Here is a 23,195-nt window from a genome sequence, read left to right as displayed (position 1 = left end):
CTTACCTTAAGTGACCTCGGTGAACTAGAAAAGCACTATACAGGTACAAACTATTTACACAAGAGGTCATTATTGTACATTTTAGACGTCTTATTCAGGAGGTTGAAATAATGAATGTACTTGATTAACCAATCAAGTGATCCACTTATGAAAAAGTATGGTGCTTTACATTGCTGACCATTCTTGCAGCAATATTACCTATTTTACAGGTTTTACTGGAATATATTTACACTTCTATTGAAGTGAATAAGCTGAACTTATTCCACCACTGCTGATGATTGTGAGATTCAATACAGCAGAAATGAATGCTTCACCCTCACATCATATAAAATATGTCATTTTTATTTGAGATGTTATCCTTATTAGTTAGGTGGTATCAAAGGGATTTTACTTTAAGAAATACATCATTTTCACATTCAGCCCAAATCAGCAATCATGCAAATGATACATACATAAATATAGATTGCGAGCTGGCCTAATGACCTCTGGGGCCAGAGGAATCCTGCTGAGAAAACAACCCCACTGTCTCCGCGTCAGAAACCAGATCTCTCAGCAGAAACGGCGACAAGCGCACCGGGGGGGTTGTGATGTAAATGTGACCCCAATCGACACCGCAGCCCCCCACCCCCCACCTTCGTCCCCCATTTACACCTGAATGCATGAAACAACAGGACGTCACCCTTTAAATCATGTTTACATCAAGAGTAGTTAATGCCTTTCAGACGACCCTGGCGCCTGTTTGGACAAGCCTGCTGCGAGGGAACAAAACGCCTTCCCTTAATGATAATGAGCCGGGAGCGAGACCCGCCGAACAGGTGGAGGCAGAATAGCTTGATCTTTTTTTTTTATTAAGGATTTTTAGAAAATACCACACGAAGGCAGTGTACCTACAATGCATCAGAAGGGTTTTTTTTTCTTTTCTTTTTTTCGGATGCAACAAGCCGCGTTCATTTCAATGTCGCCCGTGCGTGCGGATTATTTGAGCGTTATTCGTCACGTGTTATTTAACACGTGTGTTGCCTGGACTGTATTTTTTATATATTTGTTCTGCGTTTGTCCCTAACCCACTTACGTGGGACTAATTATATCTGTGCCAATCTTTCTTAGAAAAGTCCACACGCTATTTGTCTTTGAGACAATTAACCAACGACACTGTGCTATTAAGTTGTTGGTGCGGCTTGGCCTCGGGCAACTTCATTAGCCGTGTTCTTTTCGGCGTATTACGTAAGTATCTTTGGTTGCTATATCGCTGTTTGTATTTTGCCTGCTCCTCCAGCTCAAGGAGGGAGGGAAGGGGGGGGGGGGGAGGGGGGGGGAGGAGGAGCGGTCTGTGGAGTGCATGCGTCAGTGTTTTGGGGGAGGTCCTGCGCTTTATAGGCTCCTCTGCACCGCGTCCACTGTCATAAGGAGCACTGAGCCCCGCTGCCTGCAGGGAACGCTTTATAAAGAGCTAAATTTACCCAACTTTACGTTGTTTCCTGAGCTCTCACAATTGGACGGGCGCACTCGGGTGAGAGACTTATAAAGTTCGGAGGACCTCCTTCCACTTTTACACTCGTTCATGTCTCCGGAGCGCGGCTGCGGAGAGCGACAGTGAAATAAGGCGCACGGAATCTGAAAACGACTTTGACCTGAGAGATTTAGTTATTATTTCAACAAAACGATGGCCTTATCCGGGGTGATGCTGCCGTCATTTTCGACATTCTCGAACCAGAGAGAGAAAACGTGGGAAAACGTAAGTTAAACATGATATTGTAATATGTTTCACAAATCTGTGGATGCGTTTTTTTTACGTCACCTTGTTTCACTGATTTAATTGGTAAACCACTAACTTTAAAGATCAGTGTCGGGCTGAATGATGTGTCACTGCAACGGTGTTTTATTTCACAGAAAAATCATATCTAATAACACATATTTATTCTTACAGAGATGGAAAGGAGACACGGACAAGCTAGTCTCCGCCAGCTGCTCCATGCTTGAAATGGTACAAAACTTGGACACTCACAGCAAAAGAGACGACGAGGATCTGAGCAATTACTTGGATCTGGATTTTATTCTCGCCAACACGACCGGCTCAGACAGCCCGGGGGAGTTTGCGGGCACAGCCGACTTCAGCATGTACACCGCGGGGACCTCGGCTCCATCCTACGCGGCGGAGGACCACCGCTCCCCGCCGCCGCCGTACGGCGCCAGCCTCATGACGGAGCTGCTGCGCTCCGAAGGAAACAACAGCTATGGCATTACGCGCAACCCCTGCGTCCAGGGGAGGTTTTACGTCAACGCGGCGCATTTTCCCCGCCAGGACATCAAAGTGGAGCCCCCCATGGACGGCTACGGCCCCGTTTTGGGCATGGTGCCACAGAGCTGCAGCAAAATCAAGCAAGAAGGCAACGTTTCGTGCATGATGTCCTTCGAGCAGCCGCGAGTGGCCATCTCTCCGCGGGCGGTCAGCAACATGACCCCTCCCCTCAGCCCCGAGGACCAGGGCGTTTCGGACTGCCAGGCACAGCTGTGCCAGCCCATGAACTACTCACAGAAGTATCACACTCCGGCTGCATTCCCTCACCACCCTCAGGTTCCCCACATGCAAATGCCCTACCACGCTCCGCACACCGCCTTCGGCATGTACGACGAAGGGCTCAACCTGCAGCCGGGCGCGCAGAGGGTGATGCTCACACCGCCCTCCTCTCCCCTCGAGCTGCTGGACACCAAACCCAAGAGAGGACGACGGACGTGGCCGCGCAAGCGCACGGCGTCGCACACCTGCAGCTACGCGGGCTGCGGGAAAACCTACACCAAGAGCTCGCACCTGAAGGCGCATCTCCGAACTCACACCGGTAAGTCGGAGCCCATATCCATCGTGGAAGAAAAAAAAAATGTGCGCGATTACGCACAGGCCGGCACAGCTCAAAACCGCGTCTCCCCGTTGACTAACAGTGTCCCATTTGTGTCCTCTCCTCAGGTGAGAAGCCGTACCACTGCAGCTGGGAAGGCTGTGGGTGGAAATTCGCCCGCTCCGATGAGCTGACCCGTCATTTCCGCAAACACACCGGTCACAGGCCCTTCCAGTGTCACCTGTGCGAACGCGCCTTCTCCAGGTCTGACCACCTGGCCCTTCACATGAAGAGACACATGTGAAGGTGCTCACATCAGGACTTGGTGGAGGGGGAGGAGGGGTTGTGTTATTTTCGTATCTATTGTGATTTTTTTTTCTTAATTTAAATTGCTGTCCAAATGACCAAAGCCTTTTTTTTATATGTAATATTGAATGGAAAAGTTTTGGTGCTTTTATATTCTAATAATGTAGCTGGTACTACTTTGGTTCAATACAAGCTTTAGAAAAGCTTTGTTTGCTTTAGAACAAGGAGACCAAGAAGGGGCTGGCCCTGTATATATATATATACAACTCTTCTTTGACAGATCGGGAACGCTGTGTTTGACACAAAAGTGCCTTTCTACGACTGCGCTACTGTAAAACTTGTAGTGATAGAACGACATGGCCAACAAAACAGTACATGTTCTTAAGGACAGGGGTGAAATGCACATGGTTGATTAACATGTGCAGGGACAATGTTTTATTTAAACTGCCTCAATGTCTGAATGGCCTGAACTGCTTTATTTTATTGATCATTCCTATTTGGAGTTGCTTTTGTCTTCTCTCGTGTGAAACTCCTGGATCCAGTCCCTCTGTTCGCTATCAGGGCTTGATGCCCTGTGCATTATTTTTCACTTAAATTTATATAAATATGTACATGGTTTTTATACTGTAAAATGTATATTTATTGTAAATATTAAAAAAAACAATGAAATTGAACCTTTGACTCCGGAGCGCTTTACTATTCATGCAGTCATTTTAATCACATATTGTTCACACATTCCGCTCAGTGAACCACATCCAACAGTCGACAGGTTTCGTATGCGTATCAAACAGGTCATGGTAAGTAGGTTGAAGCAGGCTGCAATCCATCAGTTCACTTACACTAAACGGGTTATACACGTGGCCATCGTACCCCCACTTTAATTTTCGAAATGACACTTGATTTCCACTGTGATGTTTTGCAGCTGCAAGACACAGAAGGACAGCCACTTGTGGGCTTAGCCTATAAATACAAACACTCCATTTCCATAATTACAGAGTGAGCCGAGAGCAGTCTGGACAGAGGGGCACAGCGAACCCTCATCAGGGAGCCCTTAGACTCCCTTTCTGATGGGTAGAAATTATAGAAGGACATCAAAGGGCCTTAATACTACAATTACACACAGTCACTGTGCACAGTTTCAAAGTATCCGAGTGCGTGCATGTCATGACTGCATGGTGTCAGTGAGCATCAAAGGCTGCATTGAGTAGATGCATAATGGCCAGACGGCCTTTTGAAAAGTCAGATCAATATTTGACGTTAGTCTTCAAATATATGCTATGTAATGGACGCAATACTCTGCATGACATTTGAAAAAACTAAAAAAAGTGATAATACCACACCCTTCCTCGCACCCTCAAAGGCGGTGCCACACAGCTGTCTTATCTTTCTGACTTGAATGTATTGATGGACACTTGAATTTAGCAGATATATTAAAAGAGGAAGTACACATTCTAAAAATATTAGCAGTGGGCGATGCAAATGTATCCCTCATTTCACCCCCACCTCCCCCACAATACCAATGCAGAATATGAACAACATATGAACAACATCTTTTATTGGAGTCAGTAGAACTGCATCCTGCATTTTATAAAAGCATACATGTTTCAAAAGGGTGATACTTACCTTGTTCCAGAAATGTCAAAAATCATTTTTATTAAATTAAAAGCTTCTTTTTAATAACGACATACATACAGTTAAACATTACAATGTCGATATCACACCATCCCTGTACATGTCCTGTAAGGTGTGGGACATACAGTACATACATTATCTGCCAAAATAACCCTGATTAATGTAATATAATTACAAGGATACAATATTTTAAGTCATTTAAACCGTTCAAATGGAGTATTAAGAGTAGTAAGACATTAATAACACGAGGGAAAGAAAATCCACAATAAAAAAAGATCCAATGGTTGATTTGAGTGTTGAGAGAAAAAGCACACAATTGAAGGCAGATGTCCTTGTGCATTAGTGGTAGTGTGAAGCAGTACAGAATAGAAGTAAACGTAACAGCACCAGTATAAACAATGTCGATTTACACCACTCCCACTTTATAGAGGCTCTTAGTTGTATTGGAGAGCAAGTTGTTTTGGGCGTAACAAGGCGACCAATCACAAACGTTTCTGACAAGCACGCGCTGTATGACTTAAGAAAGGAAGACCTCGATGATTATCGCAAGCATCTTAAATGTAGATGGAAGAAGCAACCAATGATTGGTGCCTAAACTAAGGGGGGGGAAAAAAATCCAAAATTAAGACATACCAAGCGTAGCGCACTTGGGAATTAACGCATCAGGTCTGACTTTAAATGAAGAAATGTCTTCTTATATTTTACAGGATATATTAAAAAAAAAAAAAAAATCATATAATGCACTTTACAAAAACTTCATACACCACAGAGTCATTGCTTTTGAACATAAATAAAACCGTAAAATATTCTATAAAAATGTTTTTTAGGCTTTTGGATAAGGCAGGGTTATGAGCCGTAACGCGACATAACGCCAAACGTAGGTTGTAGCCGAGTAGCCTGCTGGCTTTGGCTGGCGTTAAAGTTCAAATCAAGTCCCTCCGCATTTTGTCCTCGACTACTGTCGCCATGTAGTTTGGGTCACCGTGAGCCGTAACTAGTGTCTAAATGTGGAGTCGTTTTGACTCAAGCCATGGCTGGAGAAACACTGGTCTCTTTACACAAATTGGTAACAGGGGCCGCTAGTCCCGACGGGCCAGTGTTGGTGCCGTCGTCATGACCCTGCGGACGGAGGACTGTGAGGCAGAAGGAGGAGGAGGAGGAGGAGGTCCAAAAACGATGTGGTTGGGAGTAGCCGGTCAGGCTCTGGGCACGTCGGCCCTGCTGAGAGCGATCGCCAGCTCCAGGTCCTGCTGCTCCTGCAGCCGCAGCCTCCGTAGCCTCTCCTGCTCCTCACGCTCGCTCTCCCGTTTGACCCACTCCAGCTGCTGGTTTTCACTTCCAAACTAGAGTTAAGAAGCAAAAATATGTGAAGATATAAAAAGATGTGGACACAAAAAAAAAAAACAACAGAACAAAGCAAAAGGGCAGGCTGAAATGTCAACATAAAGAGATGGCACTATGCAAGAAGCAAAAACATGGGTGCAAATTTGAAATCCTATGCTTCTCATCAGGCAGGACTTTAAGAACGCAACTCAAAAGGATTTCATATGTAGCAGCGAGAAGAAGAAAACTGCTAAACTACACACGTTCAGATTGCGCTCGGACGGCCTTGAAAGCGACACGAAAAGCATCTTAAAACAACGCAGTGACACACTGGTGACGTCAATTACTCGGCACATGCCGCACACATTCAGTGCTTGCGCCGGGGATGCAGAGGAGATTCATTGAAAATTGACATGCTCATGAACTGCGGACAGATTTTTCACATGCAAGCGGCCGACCACCACACCCTTGTACTGCACAATCTTACCTTGATACATTCGGATCCTGCAAGAATTACAACGCAGAGCTCGATTAAAAAAAAAGAAAAAAAAGAAAGCGAAACACAAATCTCTTTCACAACCGTCATGAGGGATAAGATTACTTTTTGTCAAGTCAAACGATACAAACCAGTCTGAAAAACCCCTACGGTGCATCTCCACTGCACTTGAGAGCGTGCACAGCCGCTGGGCTGTACGCGATGGCAAAGCAGCGGAAGGAGGAGGACAAAAGAGGCAGTTTTCCCCTCGGTCGGGCTGTCCTTTGGGGCACATCACGCTTTGACAGCAATAAAGCCTTCAACTTCTACATCAAGAAAAAAAAAAAAAAAAAAAAAGAGAAGAAGAGAAGCTCCTCAAAGTGCTACCTGAGCGGGCAAGTTCACCGCTCGACTGAAACGGTGTAAATCTTGACTTTCCGCCAAAGTTTGAAGCAAGCATCGACTGCACTGACGCCGTGACGCAGACACATTTAAGGGCGTGGGGGGTAACGGGGATGAGGGCCGAGATCAGCAGGTCATGCAGACCCATCTGAAAACGTGAGAGGAGACTCCGACAAAAATAAATAAAAAAATAACGCCAAAGCTTTTGATGCTGTGCTTTAAGTGTCTCGTAACAAGAAGTGTGACTGGAGGAGGGCGGAATTCAAATCAAACACACAGACACACCAAACGCGGGCCTTCACTTCAGAAGCTACGAACAGGTAGCCGCCTTGGGAAAATGAGCTCACACCTTGGTGAGTAATGTGCATTATTATGCTGCGACGTTTCTCTTCACAGAGAGCTGACAGCGTTGACTTCATGGCATGCAGAGTTGACACACTTTTTTTTTTTTTTTTTTTTAAAGGTGTTAACCGCATTTTTGAGTAAGGCTCACTGATGCACTGAAGCTTTGTAAATAACTGACACACCCATGTCAGCCCTGAACGCGTTATTTTGAATGTCGCCCTTTTTGAATGTCGCCTGTTTACTCATCTCTCAAACCTTCTGAACCAATGACTAAAAAAAAAAAAAAGGGTTGCATTTAACAAATGAAGGAGATGCAAGTGACACTATTGCAACAATAGATAAACAGTTGCAATTCCAGTTACACTGTGGACTTTTCACTTCTCCATCCCTGAAGGGGCACATGGCCGGGGGCAGCTTTGCTGGCTAACTGTGGTTACTCGCCTCTACCCTTCGATGTGCGGTAAAGCAAAGAGGAACACAGAGTTTCTCACGCTGCGGCTTCTGCTAAAGAAATAAGTGCAAGGTCACAGCAGGAGGGCACGGCTTGTGGATAGCGTGTGACTTAAAACACACTAAATGCGCTAAATTCATCCAAATGTAGTTAAGACAACAAAGGGGAAATGCCAACGAAGGTTCCTCACTCTGTAAAAACCCTCGTACCGTACCTCTACCCACAGTTCTTCAAAAAGAAACCGCTTTCTCTGCACCTCTTTTTTTTTGTTGAGGAAAACGGTTGATCACAATGAGCATCGCTAAAAACGTTACTGCCACCATTTCTGTGACAATTTGCAACCATCGAAAGTGGGGAAAAGCCTTATTAATCATTATTGTGACGGTACAGACCCAAATTTGACATCTGTATTTAAACCATGCGGTGCACTTCCAATCCAGCACTCGATATGAACACCTTAAAATGAGCTGCATGCGCACACACAGACACACACACACACACACAAAGGCTTACCATAGGGAGGTGCAGGTCGGGTAGGCACATTTTTCTTTGACGGTGGGACAGGGTTGTCCATCTTCTGTTCACACACAAGGAAATAGACAAAAAAAAAAAAGAAAGAAAAAAAAAACAGAAATGTTAGCCCAACGCCTTTGACCCGATACTAGAGGGACTTGTGAGACAAATGTGATACATTAGTAGAATAAAATTTAAATGAATTTGATAAGAGTCAAATTAAAGACACAGCTTTTTGCAGCTAAATGGAAAATGAGAGTTTTATGGTGCGACTGTTTCATAACACCAAGAGTCTCCAGAGCTTACCTTTGACATCTGTCTAAAGTCAGCAAATCCCCCTCCCTTGTTAGCGAAAGAGTCGCTCCCAAAGGGGTCCACGGTCCCAAACCCATCTGTGACAAAAAGTACATTAAAACATTTCAGTACATTTACTGCAAAGGGCCAGGGAAATTAAGTTCAGACTCAAAACCTGAATCCTGAAATGTATCCTGACATGGCCCGCATGTTATTTTCAGCAGGGGGGGGGGGGGGGGGGACTGTGGCATGACCCTTTTCATTTTCCATGTCATTTCGCAAAAACAAACCTGGGAAGCAGAGCCTTCTTTGTTTAAGCTGACGTTCGCATACGATCAGATAATTAAAGGGGTCAGTCGGCGCACTGTTAAAACAAAACTGTGCCCGGGTTGTTTTGAAGCTCGGTGGTATGCCGCTTAATGATAAAAAATAAAAAAAAAGCAAACTGCACATGGTTACAGTGAAAAAACAAAATATTGTAATAGAATCTGTTTGTTGTGAGTGTGCAACCACAGGAGACCCCATTCATGTGAAGTACGCTTTACGCACAGTAACTGGGCTCAGGTCTACAGTTGCCCCTGTGTTCTCGTGAAGGTGTGTAGCGCGGCGGAGCATCGACCGGCGTTAGCCACTAACTTAAAACAACTTCCGCAGCGAGTGGGGGCCAAGCCACTCAATAGCAGCAGATATAAAGACGGGACAGAGGCAGCAGAGAACGGGTCAGAGGAGTGGCAGTGTGTTTCTGGTACAGAAGGACCAGCAGTCACAGAGTTTCTGTTATGCTTGGCTGCTGCAAGCCTCCTGTTTTTCCAGGGTTAGTGGGGAGGGGGGTGGAGGGAGGGGGGGGGGGGGGGTATTTTTAGTTGGCCAGCAGTTAAATGCGTAGGTACTTGTCTAAAAATAGCCCCCAACTGCAGGAAAAATTGAAGCCGCAAAAGAGTAAAAATTGTTTGCCCCCGATTCGCACCAAAAATAAAAATCTAATTCCCACACGTCATCCAGGAAGGCAAAGAATGGGTCTTTGAGACCCGTTTCACAACCGAAAGGTTCCAGCGTGTTTGGAGCGCCGCTAATAAGAGTTCAGTGTCGCATTCTGGGAATGAGACGACGACGACGTGTTTTTCCTTTTAGTTGACTAAATGATGTCAAGTGACAGTACAGTTGTGTGCAGAGCCATCACCTTCTTCGCCGCAAGAAGATGATTGACAAGAACAAACGCAATCCTTATCAACCTTAATTTGGTGAGTTAAGTATTTAGGAAATTAGCACCTCATTTCAATCTTTGCATTTACAGCTGAGAAGGGAGAATAAAAGGCTCTGATCCATGTCTGCGAACCAGAAACGTACCTGGTTTTGGGCTGTGGGATTTGAAAGAATCCCCACTGCTGAAGCTTCCCGGCTGAGGAAAACAAATGAAACAGAGCACAAGTAATGTAAGTAAGGCGGTCAGATCGCCATTAAACTACTTACACAAAGAAGACGTCAGCACATCAACTACAGATGTGTCTTTGTGGCACCGATTTGCGTTTCAAGTACATCCAGTGAAGATGTCGTCACATTTTCATCAGCAGTAAGTATTATTAAACATGTTATTATTAACATTATTAATGTTTTACTTTTTCACAAAAGAACAAACGAGAGAAGCAGGATCAAGGACCACCATTTGAGCGGTAAAAAGAAGGCGGGGTGCGATACCTTGGCCGGTGGGGTGGGTCTTCTCATGAAGGGCTCCGAGGATCCGAACACGCTCGACTGGTCAGTTCTCTTAAAAAAATCTTCAGATGAGGTTCCTTTGAAGGGGTCGCTTTCTTTGAAGGGATCCGCTCCAAATGGATCTGGACAAAGGAAAAGCCATTGAGAGCTCAACTGCCGATGGACTTTAATCAACTCACTAAAAAAGACATTTTTCCACAGTGTATAAAAATAAATAAATAAATGAAACAGGCTTGAACATACATTTCCATTTCAAGGAAACTCCACAACTTGACATCTAGAACGCAAGTACATTTCAGGTATTTAGTAGAAATGCCTAATCACAGGAACACATTAATGCAGATGAAAGCTGGTAGAGTAGGGAATGGCCGTGACCCTTTTCAGAAATACAGGAGAAAATAATAAAGAGATAAAAGAGGTATTCAGACCTTGGAAAAGGTCGGACTTGAAGGGGTCCTCTGTCTGAAAGGGGTCTGCTGGAGGCTCCTTAGCGCGGCTGCTGCTGCTGCTGCTGCTGCTGCTGCTGCTGCTGTTGAACATGGCAATCCTTGACTTGAAAGAGTCGTCCTGATGAATGAATGAATGAATTCAGAAAGAAATGACTAAAACCAACACAGGGATTACACATGAATTCAACACAAGTCAGCAAAACATTGGTCATTTTTCAGTCATGAAAAAAAACCATCTTTGGCAAAGATCAAGGAAAAAAAGGTTCCATGTATATTTGCATTCTTCTGACGTCTGAGTAGCCATCAAACACATTACCAATCAATGACCAGGCAAAATGATCCCAATGCGGAAGAAAAGCCAAAATGAAGTAAGAGTAAAAGGTCTAGGATCATTTCTTGAAGTGAGAAGGAGGATGTATTCCTGATCTCCTCACCGTAGTCCTGAACCCTCCGTTCTCCTTCTCGGCAAAGCCTTCACTCAAGTCCGGCAGGTTGGCGGTTTGTCCTCGGTTGATGTCGCTCAAAGCGCTGTTGTACTGCTCAATGGTCTTGGTCACCTCCTTTTGGCTGTCCTGGATCAGCGACAGCTTACTGCGCGCCTAAAACATCAAAGTTGCATTCATGTTGGGACTCCATAAAAACATGATTGGATTTAGCGTCTAATTGAAGAACACCTGCGAGGTCCCACCCAGTAGTAATGGGTAAGCTACTGCGACAGCAAGAAGCAAAAAATGGTTTTCAAAAGGAAACAATCACTAATTACTTGAATGCAATAAGGTCTTCGGCAAATTGAGGAATGCACCTGATTTAGCTGGTAAGTTGATAAAGACCAAAACACAAAAAAGGAGTAAACGTAATGTTTCCTGAGCACATACAAACCTCTCTGCCTCTCTGAGTTTTATGGTCGAAACGCCTAGTCACTTCGCCCGCACTGACCTGGTGGATCTCTTCCTGAGTGGTTTTGAGAGACTTTGTGATGCTGTCCAGCTGGACCCGACCAGAGAGCAGACTCTGCTCCAGAAGGGCCTCCTCATCCTGCAGCCTGCTCAGGTCCGACTTGGTGCGGCTCATTTCGTCCTCCTGGCTCTGCAGGTCGTTCTCCTGAGAGCGAATCTGGCTCTGCAGGGATGAAATCTGGAAGAAAAAAAAAAAAGGTTAGCCGTTAACAGTAAGACGGTGGACCCAAATAAACGTGCTTACTCCAAATTGGTCTCAAAAGATCCAGGCATACAGTGCCTCCTAATGTCGCTCACCATGTGCGACTCTTCCTGGCACTTCTGCTTGACGTCGTTGATCATTCCCTCCAGCTTGGAGCGCTGCTGGTCCATCTCCCCCAGGCGCTCCTGGGCCTCCTGCCTCTGCGACTCCAAGTCCTGCAGGCTGCTGCTCTCCCTGTCCAGTCCGTTCTGCATGTCCTGCGGGTCCATCACGCACATTCATACGTTTGCCTTGTTGACAGATGTGTCAGTCAGTCAGAATCTGTCTCAGCTCAGCCTTACCTGAACCTCACTATTTTGTTGTCTGATGGTTTCCTCCTTTTCTCTGATTTCTTGCTCCAGAATGAATTTCTCTCTGTAGGTGGAGAACATGGGAGAGGAAGACAGTAAGTTTTAAAAAGAGTTATTACTTCCTCAAAAAAGCCCAAAGCTCTAACCAAACATGGAGCTTGACGAGACAAAACTCTGTCAATTTGGAATAGTGATATTTTAATATAATGTTGTTCTTTTTTTTTTTTTTAATCTAGACTGATGGTTTTTCTCACTTTGAAAGATGAGTGGCAAAATCACTGAAAAAAGAAATTGCAACAACAAGGGTCGGGTTATTGGTTGCAACAATTTAATCAGCTTTCTGACTCCACTTGATGCCGAAGGCTCTGGATTTCTCTGAAAGGCCACAAGCAGGGCTCAATGGGGACACAGCTTCTGCCTTGGAGTAATAACATCTAACAAGAGCACCGGTTAATGCTCTGGCATTGGTGACAGAGAAGTCAACATTTTCTCATACAAAATATCTTGAGGTTTCATTTCACCTCAAGCCACTCGCCCTTTTCCTCGGGAGGAAGAGAAACAAAGCTATCCCCCTGCTACGGAGGGGCTCACCTCTGCAGCTGAGCTATTTCCTGGCTGATGTCATCCAGCTCTTTGATGCCCGTCAGCTCGACAGATCCCACAGAGCTGCTGCCGTCCTGAGGCGAGACACAGCGACGGACAAGAGAGAGAGAGAGTCGGGTGAGAAAGTGCGAAAGATGGTAGTGAGGGTGGAGAGACAAATACGGGAGATTTGAGGAAGGGAAATGGGACTAGAAAGGAGGGAAAGAGCGTGCAGGGGACAATAATGGTATGGGGGAGTGCGGGGGGGGGGGGGGGGGTTCTCCCTGTCGATATGTTAACAAAACAAAAGAAACAGGAAGGAAATACGAGGGGGGGGGGGTAGTAGTCACAGACAATACATGAATGAGGAGAAATGCACACAGTCTGAAGAGAGTACAAAGCATGCACATGTCAACACTTAGTCGACAAAGCGGTGCCCCAGAATCCTCTCAATTAAGGATATCCCCAACATATATGTTACGTTTTTTTTTATTTATAGTTTCCTAATCAACCTCAAAAAAGAGGTATTTGTAACACAAGAATGGGAGAATGACTAAAATGATGATTCGTTCCCCTTGAAGAACTGGTCCCGTCTGCACCTTTGTGCTTCGGAGAGTATGACGGAACAACAGCGCCACACAGTGAAACAAAGCTCCGCTACTCACTCTGCGCATGTGAGCTAGTGCAGCGACCTCCGGCCTCACGGCTGCCAAAAGCCCTGAATAACTCTGTCAGACAGGATAGAAGCGAGAAAAGAAGAAAAGAAGCAAAAAGCATTTTTTTTAAAAAACTGTTTCGCAAGGCAGAAAGGCCAGAAAGCAGAGCCCAGCCTTTAAAGTGAATATAGCAGCGCGCTAACGGAAGCAACAAAGAAGTTGCTTTGGAAGGAAGAAAGAATCCCATAAATGGAGCAGTTGAAAGATGGAGCCGTGGCTGAAGTCGCGACTCACGGGGCCCGTTGCTGAAGCTGCGGTCCTATCTGATGGGGGAATCATGTCCTGGGTGAGGGTGGAGGGAGGGTCTACGCCTTTAGTGACCTTCTGCTGGATCAGGTACATGGCCAGAGAGAACTGCTCACGGGTCAGCTTGCCCGTCTGTTTGGTGTCAGCGAGCCCCCTGCACGGAGGAGAGACTTCAGATAATGTGTTCTTCCTGAGAAATGATGCCAGGCGTCTTATGAAAACAACGTGAGCTCACCTACTTTCAAAAAAGGCCCGTTTTCCAACGCCCTGGTATTGCACTTTAATATTGGTTTTTTTTCCCCCCCTCTTACAGTTGTATTGATTCAAACGGTCCACAAGGTGGAGTTACGCCCAGTGAGACTAGTGTTACATTAGCGTGTGCAAGAAGGAAAAACCTGTGCAAATGAAGGCGGTCTAATCGGAGCCGTGGTCTCACCATATCTGCGCCAGCATCGTCTGGGAGAGACTGGACTGCATGAAAATCTCTATGACCTCGGTTCCGTTAACGAGGCCATCATTGTCGCTGTCGGTTATCTTGAAGATGTCATCATATCGCTCCCTGTCGGCCAGCGGTACCACCCAGTTCACCACGGGCTGGAATGAACAAAACACCACATTTATGGGATTTTAGATAAGGGAGACCACACTTCTGGAGAAATTGCTTGCTTTTGTTGAATAACGGGTGGCATTTGCGCATCATACTGGATCAAATTAAATATGCTGTACACTAATTAAATGTAATGGATGAAGAACAAATGTATTCTAAGAAATCTGACAGGCCACTGATTCTTTGCCTTGGGCGAGTCAAACCCAAGTAGAAATCTGAAGAAAAGGTCACTGAACTAACAAGGACAAAAGAACACACACGAGAAGTGGCACAACAGGAACAGGATCGGAACACGTGTCATGACTGTCAGGTGATCCTGGTTTTCAGGGGAACCTGTAAATCCAAACCAATCACTGCAGCCATTATGTGCTAGTGAGGAACACACCGCCCTTTACACAATGTTCCAAAACATGTGGGAAAACCAGTCCACTCATTAGCAACAGAAAAGAAACAAGACTGGAAAAGCTGGTTCTAAGGCTGTGTCCTTGTGATACTTAGAAAATACATGTAAGGATTTCTTCAAAAAGGGATTGAATGCATCGTTCATCTTGTACTTCTTAAAAATAACTAGCCACATTTAGAAGGTCGCCATCCTACTGCATCGCAGGAATACCTTGGACCAGTTGATGCTGAGACAATAGAGCAATAGATGAATCAATGAAACAAATTTGGGGAGGAAGCGGTGTGAAACTACCAAAGAAAGCACCCAGAGAGTCCCGTTTCCCTCCTGAGGGAGGAAAAGAGATCAAGTGACACACACTTTCTTCTACAGGGAATATATTTCTAAATGATGAAAGTAGGGTGGGCGCTTATGCAATATTAACATCCACCAACTCTTGGCACGTTTAAGTATATCAAAATATCGTATGTTATAATTTCACAAAATGCTAAAAAGTATATTGTTGATAAGAGCTTTTTTTTTATATATAGAATTGTTCATGGAAAAAGGAAAAGTAGGTTGACGTTATGTAGCGTCATCTTTGAATGTTTTATATAGTTTCAATTTTAAGATGTATATGTGTTCCTAATAAAGTTGTAATATTCCTTTCAATCATTTGCAAAGCTTACAGAGAGAGGACTCCATCATCTACAGGTGAATCGATGCGAACGGTGAGCTCGCCACACCTCAGGTGCAATGTAGGCGAGGCGACGTACCGGTGAGCTGGACTTAAAGGAGTGTTTTGGGGAGAGGTTGACAGTGCTGGTGCTGAAGGGAGTCGCGTGCACCAGAGGAGGAGTGCTTCGCAGGGGCTCCTTGAGAGGAGCCAGGCCGGCAGTAAGCCCGGGGAGAGAGGGCAGCACAGCCACAGCGCCTGGCAGCGCACCGGCAGACTTCTTCTTCCTTTTGGAAGGGGGGATGAGGGAGGTGGGTAAGGTAGTTGGGACAGGCTCCTTTTCCATGGCACGATACACAAGATGCATCGCCTGAAACATGGGAAATCAGATCATTTATTTTAAAAAAAGAAAAAAGAAAAAGAAACATTTACTGAATTATTCTGGAGCAACAGTGAAGCTTTAAGCAAACACACAAAAGTGCACCAGCTCACCACTGTGAATTCTTCTCTGTCCAACTGTCCATCGTTGTCCACATCACTCAGGTCCCAAATCTACAGACAAATTATGTCAACGCCAAATCGACTGAGCTGCAGTGTCTTTAAAATGGTTAACTTTTAAATGCCTGAAAAGACTGCAATAAGGTTGTGAGTTACATAAATCTAACTAAAAATGTAAAATCACCTTTCCTAAGGCGTCAAGAGGTAGCTTGGAGTTAATTAAAACTGGCTTGACTTTATCACCCGAGAGGAGACCATTTACAGGGCCCAGAGTCTCAAAAATGGCCTCAAATTTCCCCTTTTCATCAGGCTGGGAAAGAGAAGAAACAAGTTTAGGCGACATGTTAATACTCTCAAGAACATTCTTGATAAATTAATCAACTCACCCTAATGGACCATTCCGAATCGGGTGCCGTCGTTGACACAGTTATTGAAGGGCTGTTGGTATCTTTCTATAAGAAAGGGAAGTGATAATGAGATACAAAACAAGAAGACAAGGCAAACCGGAACACAAATAGAGAGTAAATAGAGTTAGGGGTGCCATGTACCCATATAATATAACTTTCTGAGACATTCAATGCCAAGTCATTCCTCACATGAGCAATAAAAAGCTTCTCCCAGCTCAGTGTGCTCCCCACCAGATCATTGGATAGTGTTATAAACAGTAGAGTCAATTCATCACTTACAAATTTAGGTGCAGCCAAGTGTTGGTTGAGATTATTAAGGCTGATGTCATTTCCACTCTGCGCTGAGGCCACAAGTCTCAAGGCAACGAAGAGACCCTACAAAGAGGAGGAAGAAAGCAAGTCAAATCTAGTGGTTTTCCCCCCCCCCCACACATCGGCATCACCAATCACAGCAAAATCCCAGAGAAATCCCGGTTTACCCGTTTGTCCAAATAGCCCTTTCTTTCGGAATCTGCCAAATCCCAAATCTAAAAGAAAATGACACACAAAATGAGTTGAAATAGTATTGTTGCAATTCGGAGTGTGTTGTATGTGCTCATGCAGGGGATTGCGTGGCCCACCTTGCCCAGCGTGCTGTCGGACAGGCCGGACTTCTTCAGGAACTGAGCCGCATCTCCAGCCGATATCTTGCCCGTGTTCGCCGAATCCAGCTGCAAAATGAATGGAAATAAACCACATACTAAGTGGACAAGGCAGACGGACCTGTGTTCATCAAACGATTGCACGTGCCGGGTCGTGAGCAGCCGAATGAGGAGGAAACCCCGACCGTACCTGCCGGTAGTAGTTCTCGTAGGCTGGGTTTCCACTTGATAACTGGAGGAGCAGAAAGGGAGAGACATATAGCAGCAGTTGAGAGGATCGGCTAGCACAGACATCGGATTGAGTTGTTAAACATTTAATAAACGTCGGCGGGCTGTAGCTTCATCATTCAGTAGGTAAACACACCGCGGACGGCTAACGTTAGCTGACCAACTATCGTCTTCCGATTTAGCTGTTAATTAGTCACTTTTTTGTTATTTTTATCTGCCAAATCCGCCACGGAAACGTTAGCACTTTCCCTTCAATAGTTACGTGAACTTTAGCTTTCCTTTCGGATTAATACGCGCATGATATTCGCTATCCACACTGGACCTGCCGTTAGCTAACCATGTTAACTTAGTGGACACCGATCAGTCGCTACCAACGGTTCCGCTGGACAATATACTCCACGGATCACAGCGACGTCACGTGATCAGGCCAAACCAACACCGCCACTGCCACTTGAACATGGTCGATAACTCAATTTCACACTTTTCTCAAGCTTCTCGAGAGCTGTTACCTGACTGAGAGTCATGAGCGCCGCCATATTTCCGGTGTCTCGGGAGCGCGCATCCGCCCCTTGACCGGGCCGTGGCGAGCGGCGTCAGGTGGGAGGAGCCCCGGTTCCGGTGGCGGAACCGTCTCGTTCACTACACCTATATGGTCCCCCTAATAAACTCCCAGGTTTTATGACCAGAGTTGATGATTTAAAGGTAGTACACTTCAACAAAAACAACCTGTGTTGGGATACCTCGTATCCCTGTGCTGGGATAGGAGATATCCTAACACAGGTTGTTTTTGTTGTTTTTTAATTGAAGACACAATGAAAACAACGTTGTGTAATAAGCACCCTCGTATCATTGTATAAACAGCATTCACCCAAACGTGAGGCCCTGCATGTCCATATGTCAAGATCAAATTGTGAATTTCTAATGCATGATTTATTTGATATTTTTGATGATATGGTCCATGTCTGTATGGATGCTACAGACATGGACCATATGCTTTCCCACAGAAACAGCACTTTTAGCACAGGTTTCTGTATTTTGTCCGCAAGTATAATAATACCATGTTACCAGCCTCTACTATTTCAGATTGGTTGCAAATTAACATTGTTTAGATCAACAGCTGACAACAAAAAGCATTTTTTAAATTAGTTTAGCATTGAGAGCTTTTCACTTTAGTGAGAATGCAATTAACTTTAAAGTTAGAAATGGATCTTCTAACTTGTTTATTGTTAAGAGAATGTAGATCAAGTCACAAAATGTGTGTCATACAAAAAGAGGCCAGGCCATATGGTTATAATCTTTTAATAAAAACTTTGGTATCAATAACATTCTGTCCAATGAAAATAAGCGTGTGACCCATAGCAATGTCATGGGGTCACACCAGGGGCTCACCATCTGTTTATCCAGACTTTCAGGAAATAACACAGAATCCATCACACCCAGCCATTTGCATGTAGGAAAAAACAATTTCATTTCTGCACTTACATGAAGACTAATTTATATTAAACATTGTGTGGAATGAAAACAAGTGTGGAAAAGAAAAGAAAAAGTCAGTGCTACAGACAACCAAAATAAGTTGCACTACAATCTTGATGTCTGTTTGTATTTGGTGATATTCTGCTCAAGTCTTACAACATTGGATTGTATTTGTTCAGTTATGTGTATTTATTTTTTTACCCGAATTGCACAACACCTTTACATAGGATTAATCAAGGTAGTCATAATGGCTAATTCATAATCTCTGAAAATGTGTCAACATACAAATTTGATGTGTAGATCAAGAAAATCAAGAAAACAGTGGATGTCTTATTATCCGTATTCTTTGTCACCACAGAATGGGGATGGGGGATTAGAACAAATCTAGGAGTTTGGGGCAATTATTTTTGGTCACAAAGTATGTCGATTAAAATCCCCTTGTCCCCACCCACAAATTGGTTTGTGTCCAAAATCTTAAATCTCTCAGGGAAAGGATGCACAGCAGCCACAATACCCCTGGGAAATACAGGACAGTTTCTAGAGGAGGGACACACACACAATCTCTGGCCAAACCTCCTCAAAGCTCATCTTTATTAAGCTTTGCTTCCTCTTCATCCATTTCTGAAAGGGCCTCCTCCATGTCATCCTTTGTGTCTTCCTCATCCATGTCTTCATCATCCTCGTCGTCGTCATCATCATCCTCCTCCTCAACAACTTCGCTGTCTTGTTCTTTGTTCTTCTCCTCCTCTTCCTTCCGTTTCAAGTCATCCTGCTCCTGTTTCATCTTTCTCTCAGGTTCCTGTTGGAAAAGGTTTGATAATCAAAGCATGCCACCTGATCTATTTAGGATTTCACTGACAATTGCGCGTATTAATGACGAGATATGGCTTAAAAAGAATACAAGCCCACCTTTGTCACACCCCATGTCTCCATTGTAATGTCTTCTGCTTCCTTCACATCATCCGTGATAAGAAAGTTGTCAAAGATGGTACCAGATTTCACCTGACAATCAGACATTAGATGTTAGACTGTAGTTCAGGCATTACTTAGTATGGCAACAACATTACTATTAACGCAGATTTATCGCTCTCACCTGCCAAAGATCAAGACCTATTACAGCGATCTTGTCAAACTTGTAGATGTTTGAATCAGGACTGTATTCAGGATTGTCAATCTCAGGATGCACCCAGGTTCCCTTAAAGTTGGGGTTATCAATCTGTTTGGGTTTCCATTCTCCCTGCAATACAAAAAATGTATGTATCATCAGGGAGCAGAAGCTGTATAAATATGAACCATTTCTCAGGCAGAGTTGATCATACAAAGCATAAGCCATGACCATCTCACATTAGCTTACCTTGTACTCTGGGTTGGGGATCATTGGTGGCTCCCACTCCCCATCCATATCCTCATCCCAGTCACTTGGCTTTTTAGCATCAGGGTCTGGAAAGTTCTCAGGTTTGTCCCAGTTCTAAAGAGAAACAAAAAAATCCCTCTATTAGACTCACAAAATAAGACTGCTGTGAAAATCTTAGAACTAAAAGGGAAAACCCTCCTCACGTTGAAATTTCCTATGGACAAACCGTAACCTCCATACCAGCAACCACTTCCATTGCAAAGGAGAACAATACTTATCTTGATAAAGTTATTATATTAGTATGCTAATTCACCTCTGGCTTAGTGTCATCAGCGTCGTCAATCTTGGCACGATCGTCCCAGTCCTCTGGCTTACTGGCCTTGGGGTCTTTAATGGTCTTGGGGGGAAGGAAATCCCAGTCATCCTCCAGACTGCCAGATTCAACCTTCTCGTTATCAATCTTCACCTCATAGGTCTGATCTGGATTCAGGATGAGCGTGTACATGTGGGTCAGCTCATCATCCTAGAAGAAAGAAAAACAGAATGGTTTGAATCAAGCCACAGTGCATTTTTTTTTATATATTAGAAGTAAAACACATTTTATAATTAGAACTCACACACACACTATATATGAGTTCTAATTATAAAATGCCGGAATTACCTTGCACTTGATCTCTTTCTTGATGAGGTGATTCTTGCCCTTGTAATTGAAGATGACGTGGACTTTTTTTGTACTGTAGCCACAGATATCAGGGCCTGGGTGAAAAAAATCACAATAGTAATTAAATACATGCTCAAAATCCTTGTAACCATATCTTTTTTATAATTGTTTATTCCCACAAACAGTATTGCTTACCAAACATGATGTAGTATGAAGATTCTCCATTCAAGTCAGTCTGATCCAAGTCAGCAGGGAAGACCTTGACATAGCCGCCACCACAGTCAATCTTTTGCTCATGCTTTACTGTAAACTGAATGACCAAAGGCTTGCCCTCGTTGCTAAATGGCTCAAAACGGGCAGACGTAGCATAAAAACGAGCATCCTGGCTTGTTTGCAGACCTGAAGAGAAGTGCAAAAGTGCATATTAGCAAACAAGACAAATAGGGTTTGGCTAATAGTGCGAAATATGTTGTCAAGGAAATGAATTAGACTCTAGTCAGGTGTTGAGGACAATACCAGGTAGAGCGATACGGTGGCAGTGTTTGACAATGGGTTATTTACCTCTGAAAATATGCAAGCTGTGGAACAAGTTTTACTAACCTATTTTGACCATCAAAATGAAACTGTTTTAACATCACAAACGCCTTGATATAACTTCAGAATTAACAGAGCATGATCAATGCTGCTCAATAGTGTAACGTTAGGTCAATCAGAAAGGCCACTGTTCATTTTAAGGATTATGTGGGTTAGAACACACAACGTTTACCTTTGTCTTTCTCAGCATCTCCATAGAAGTGGCCCGCCGTCAGTTTCCACTCTCCATAGTCAGATTTGTGTTTGGAATTCAACCAACGACTTCTCCACTCATCTGCACAGGAGACCAGCAGAGTTCGCAGAAGTTTAAACATTTGGGGCCATTTTTTTTGCAAACATCAAGGTACATTCCTAAGATCATGTTACCCAACTGGGGTCAGCCAAATGCTGGTTGGAATTGTTAAACCGGCTAAATTGTTTTGAATAGCTACCGTACTTCATTTTTACGGCGACTAAACGTTAGGCCAAGCTTAGCATTGAGATGCCAGTAGCATGGGAATGGGGCTGGCTTCAGGGCCGTGGTAGTTAATGTTAACGCTATCGACCAGCTGCCAACCCATTACAAGTTAGGAGACTGAAATGTGACAACTTAACAAGAACATATTGAAAAATTATTTCCTTCAACGGAAAGTCTAAATGATCCGTGTGACAAAATGACGGCTAACAGTCAAGCTAGCATGCAATGAATCGACGTTGACCTCATGCTAGTGTTATAACGTGACATTAATATTCTAAACTTACCGCCGTCTTGAAACTCCTCCCGAAAGTAAATGTTTGCATGGACGCAGTACACTGCTAACAATAGAGCAACTACACCCAACACTTGCATTTTCCCCATCTCGGCTCAACTTTCCACTGCTGACAACGTCCTTGCTAAATACTGAATTCCTCGCGAAGAAGGAAGAGGAGAGGATATTTCGCTCCAGCGAACAGATGTATGCTTGCCATTGGACGACAGAGTGGTGTGTCTGGACCAATAGGAATAGACCACGAAACTTCTGGCCTCACGGAAACCCGATCCAGGATCAGTGATTATTTCAACCGTTGCTCGACTGTGTCATCATAAAAACCTTCCTGGCATAGACTGAGGGCAATGACGGGAAGTAAATAAAACCATAGAAATAACCTATCTTTACTCCGGTCAGATCTACTTCTATATCTTCTATTGAAGCATCAGTATTCAACTGACTGGCCCACTTTAGATCAAAGTGGACAATATGCTCTCCCCTATCACTCCTGTGTAGACTGCGGTCAACTCAGCACACATTTGAATTTTAGTGCACCTATGCGCTTTTGGTCCTAATTGTTTTGGAGAAATCACATTACAAAAACTTACATATAGTACATACATAAAATTTAATTTTATGTATCATAGTAGCCAGAGAGGTCTTTACCTTGTTAGTCATTGTTTGTAAAAAAAAATGTTTTTATTGCAGCTCAAATATTGAAATATTATCTTTTTGAACCTGCAATGACATACACAGGAAACCGATTTTCTGTAAGAGTAGTTAGATGTCCTGAACACACACATATTTCAGTCATTGTCTGGAATTATTGATTCAATAGATGTTATCACGGTGTTACACCGAAATCTGTGACCCATCAGAAACTGTGACCGCAGAGGGCGCTGTTTCACATCGTCTGCTCGTGCGTGCTAGACAATGGAGGGCGAAGAAGAGCGCCTACGCAAACGTAAACGTTAATACATTACGTCCACGGATGAAAACATCATATGGACCAGCACATTGGCTAAGTTGTCAGAATGTGTGACCCCACTGTAACTACTTAATAAAGGAGTTAAACTTCAAAATATTGTTTGGGGTTGTTATTTCATCTCGTCACATTACTCTGGACACATACTCTTCACAGAGCCAGTACCTCAGAGGTT

General features: G+C 44.1%; 3 protein-coding genes across 6 annotated transcripts; 1 reads left to right on the top strand and 2 right to left on the bottom strand.

The window, feature by feature from the left end:
- Positions 1 to 1,410: 1,410 nt before the first annotated feature.
- Positions 1,411 to 3,814, top strand: LOC119209859 (Krueppel-like factor 2). The gene is made up of 3 exons (XM_037459472.2): positions 1,411 to 1,735; positions 1,928 to 2,837; positions 2,963 to 3,814. Exons 1-3 carry the CDS (start codon positions 1,664 to 1,666, stop codon positions 3,136 to 3,138), a joined length of 1,158 nt encoding a protein of 385 aa, XP_037315369.1. The 5' UTR covers positions 1,411 to 1,663; the 3' UTR covers positions 3,139 to 3,814.
- Positions 3,815 to 4,678: 864 nt separating this feature from the next.
- Positions 4,679 to 17,865, bottom strand: LOC119209514 (epidermal growth factor receptor substrate 15-like 1). Of its 4 annotated transcripts, XM_037458923.2 has the most exons (24): positions 17,735 to 17,865; positions 17,188 to 17,229; positions 16,977 to 17,066; positions 16,836 to 16,883; positions 16,636 to 16,731; positions 16,336 to 16,401; positions 16,134 to 16,259; positions 15,944 to 16,003; positions 15,552 to 15,821; positions 14,226 to 14,383; positions 13,778 to 13,943; positions 13,493 to 13,555; positions 12,837 to 12,922; positions 12,237 to 12,309; positions 11,991 to 12,152; positions 11,674 to 11,871; positions 11,172 to 11,336; positions 10,717 to 10,855; positions 10,271 to 10,410; positions 9,923 to 9,974; positions 8,588 to 8,673; positions 8,282 to 8,345; positions 6,583 to 6,599; positions 4,679 to 6,115 (listed from the first exon to the last, which is right to left on the bottom strand). In XM_037458923.2, exons 1-24 carry the CDS (start codon positions 17,759 to 17,761, stop codon positions 5,969 to 5,971), a joined length of 2,541 nt encoding a protein of 846 aa, XP_037314820.2. In that variant the 5' UTR covers positions 17,762 to 17,865; the 3' UTR covers positions 4,679 to 5,968. The 4 variants fall into 4 exon arrangements, with proteins under 4 accessions (XP_037314820.2, XP_037314822.2, XP_037314825.2 ...); XM_037458925.2 differs by lacking the exon at positions 13,493 to 13,555; XM_037458928.2 differs by lacking the exon at positions 6,583 to 6,599 and having other exon boundaries at positions 5,974 to 6,115.
- A 643-nt stretch (positions 17,866 to 18,508) lies between these two features.
- On the bottom strand, positions 18,509 to 22,215 carry LOC119209572 (calreticulin-like). The gene is made up of 9 exons (XM_037458983.2): positions 22,049 to 22,215; positions 21,480 to 21,581; positions 20,909 to 21,112; positions 20,714 to 20,808; positions 20,366 to 20,575; positions 20,053 to 20,166; positions 19,792 to 19,935; positions 19,608 to 19,700; positions 18,509 to 19,497 (listed from the first exon to the last, which is right to left on the bottom strand). Exons 1-9 carry the CDS (start codon positions 22,143 to 22,145, stop codon positions 19,276 to 19,278), a joined length of 1,281 nt encoding a protein of 426 aa, XP_037314880.1. The 5' UTR covers positions 22,146 to 22,215; the 3' UTR covers positions 18,509 to 19,275.
- Positions 22,216 to 23,195: the final 980 nt, after the last annotated feature.

Source organism: Pungitius pungitius, chromosome 15 (genome assembly GCF_949316345.1).
Source record: "Pungitius pungitius chromosome 15, fPunPun2.1, whole genome shotgun sequence".
NCBI lineage: Eukaryota > Metazoa > Chordata > Actinopteri > Perciformes > Gasterosteidae > Pungitius > Pungitius pungitius.
The sequence above is the reverse complement of the archived record's forward strand: the minus strand, read 5'-3'. Positions and strand labels throughout refer to the sequence as shown.

Bases quoted from the DNA above. Each gene is read 5' to 3' on its own strand.
- LOC119209859 (XM_037459472.2), top strand. From the start codon at position 1,664: ATGGCCTTATCCGGGGTGATGCTGCCGTCATTTTCGACATTCTCGAAC. The intron at 1,736-1,927 runs GTAAGTTAAACA...TTATTCTTACAG, and splicing joins GAGAGAAAACGTGGGAAAAC to AGATGGAAAGGAGACACGGA. The intron at 2,838-2,962 runs GTAAGTCGGAGC...TCCTCTCCTCAG, and splicing joins GCATCTCCGAACTCACACCG to GTGAGAAGCCGTACCACTGC.
- LOC119209514 (XM_037458923.2), bottom strand. From the start codon at position 17,761: ATGGCGGCGCTCATGACTCTCAGTCAG. The intron at 12,923-13,492 runs GTGAGTAGCGGA...GTCTCGCCTCAG, and splicing joins CACTAGCTCACATGCGCAGA to GACGGCAGCAGCTCTGTGGG. The intron at 9,975-10,270 runs GTATCGCACCCC...TGTTTTCCTCAG, and splicing joins GACCCACCCCACCGGCCAAG to CCGGGAAGCTTCAGCAGTGG.
- LOC119209572 (XM_037458983.2), bottom strand. From the start codon at position 22,145: ATGGGGAAAATGCAAGTGTTGGGTGTAGTTGCTCTATTGTTAGCAGTG. The intron at 20,167-20,365 runs GTGAATTAGCAT...GTTTCTCTTTAG, and splicing joins CTGATGACACTAAGCCAGAG to AACTGGGACAAACCTGAGAA. The intron at 19,498-19,607 runs GTGGGCTTGTAT...CTTTTCCAACAG, and splicing joins AGACATGGGGTGTGACAAAG to GAACCTGAGAGAAAGATGAA.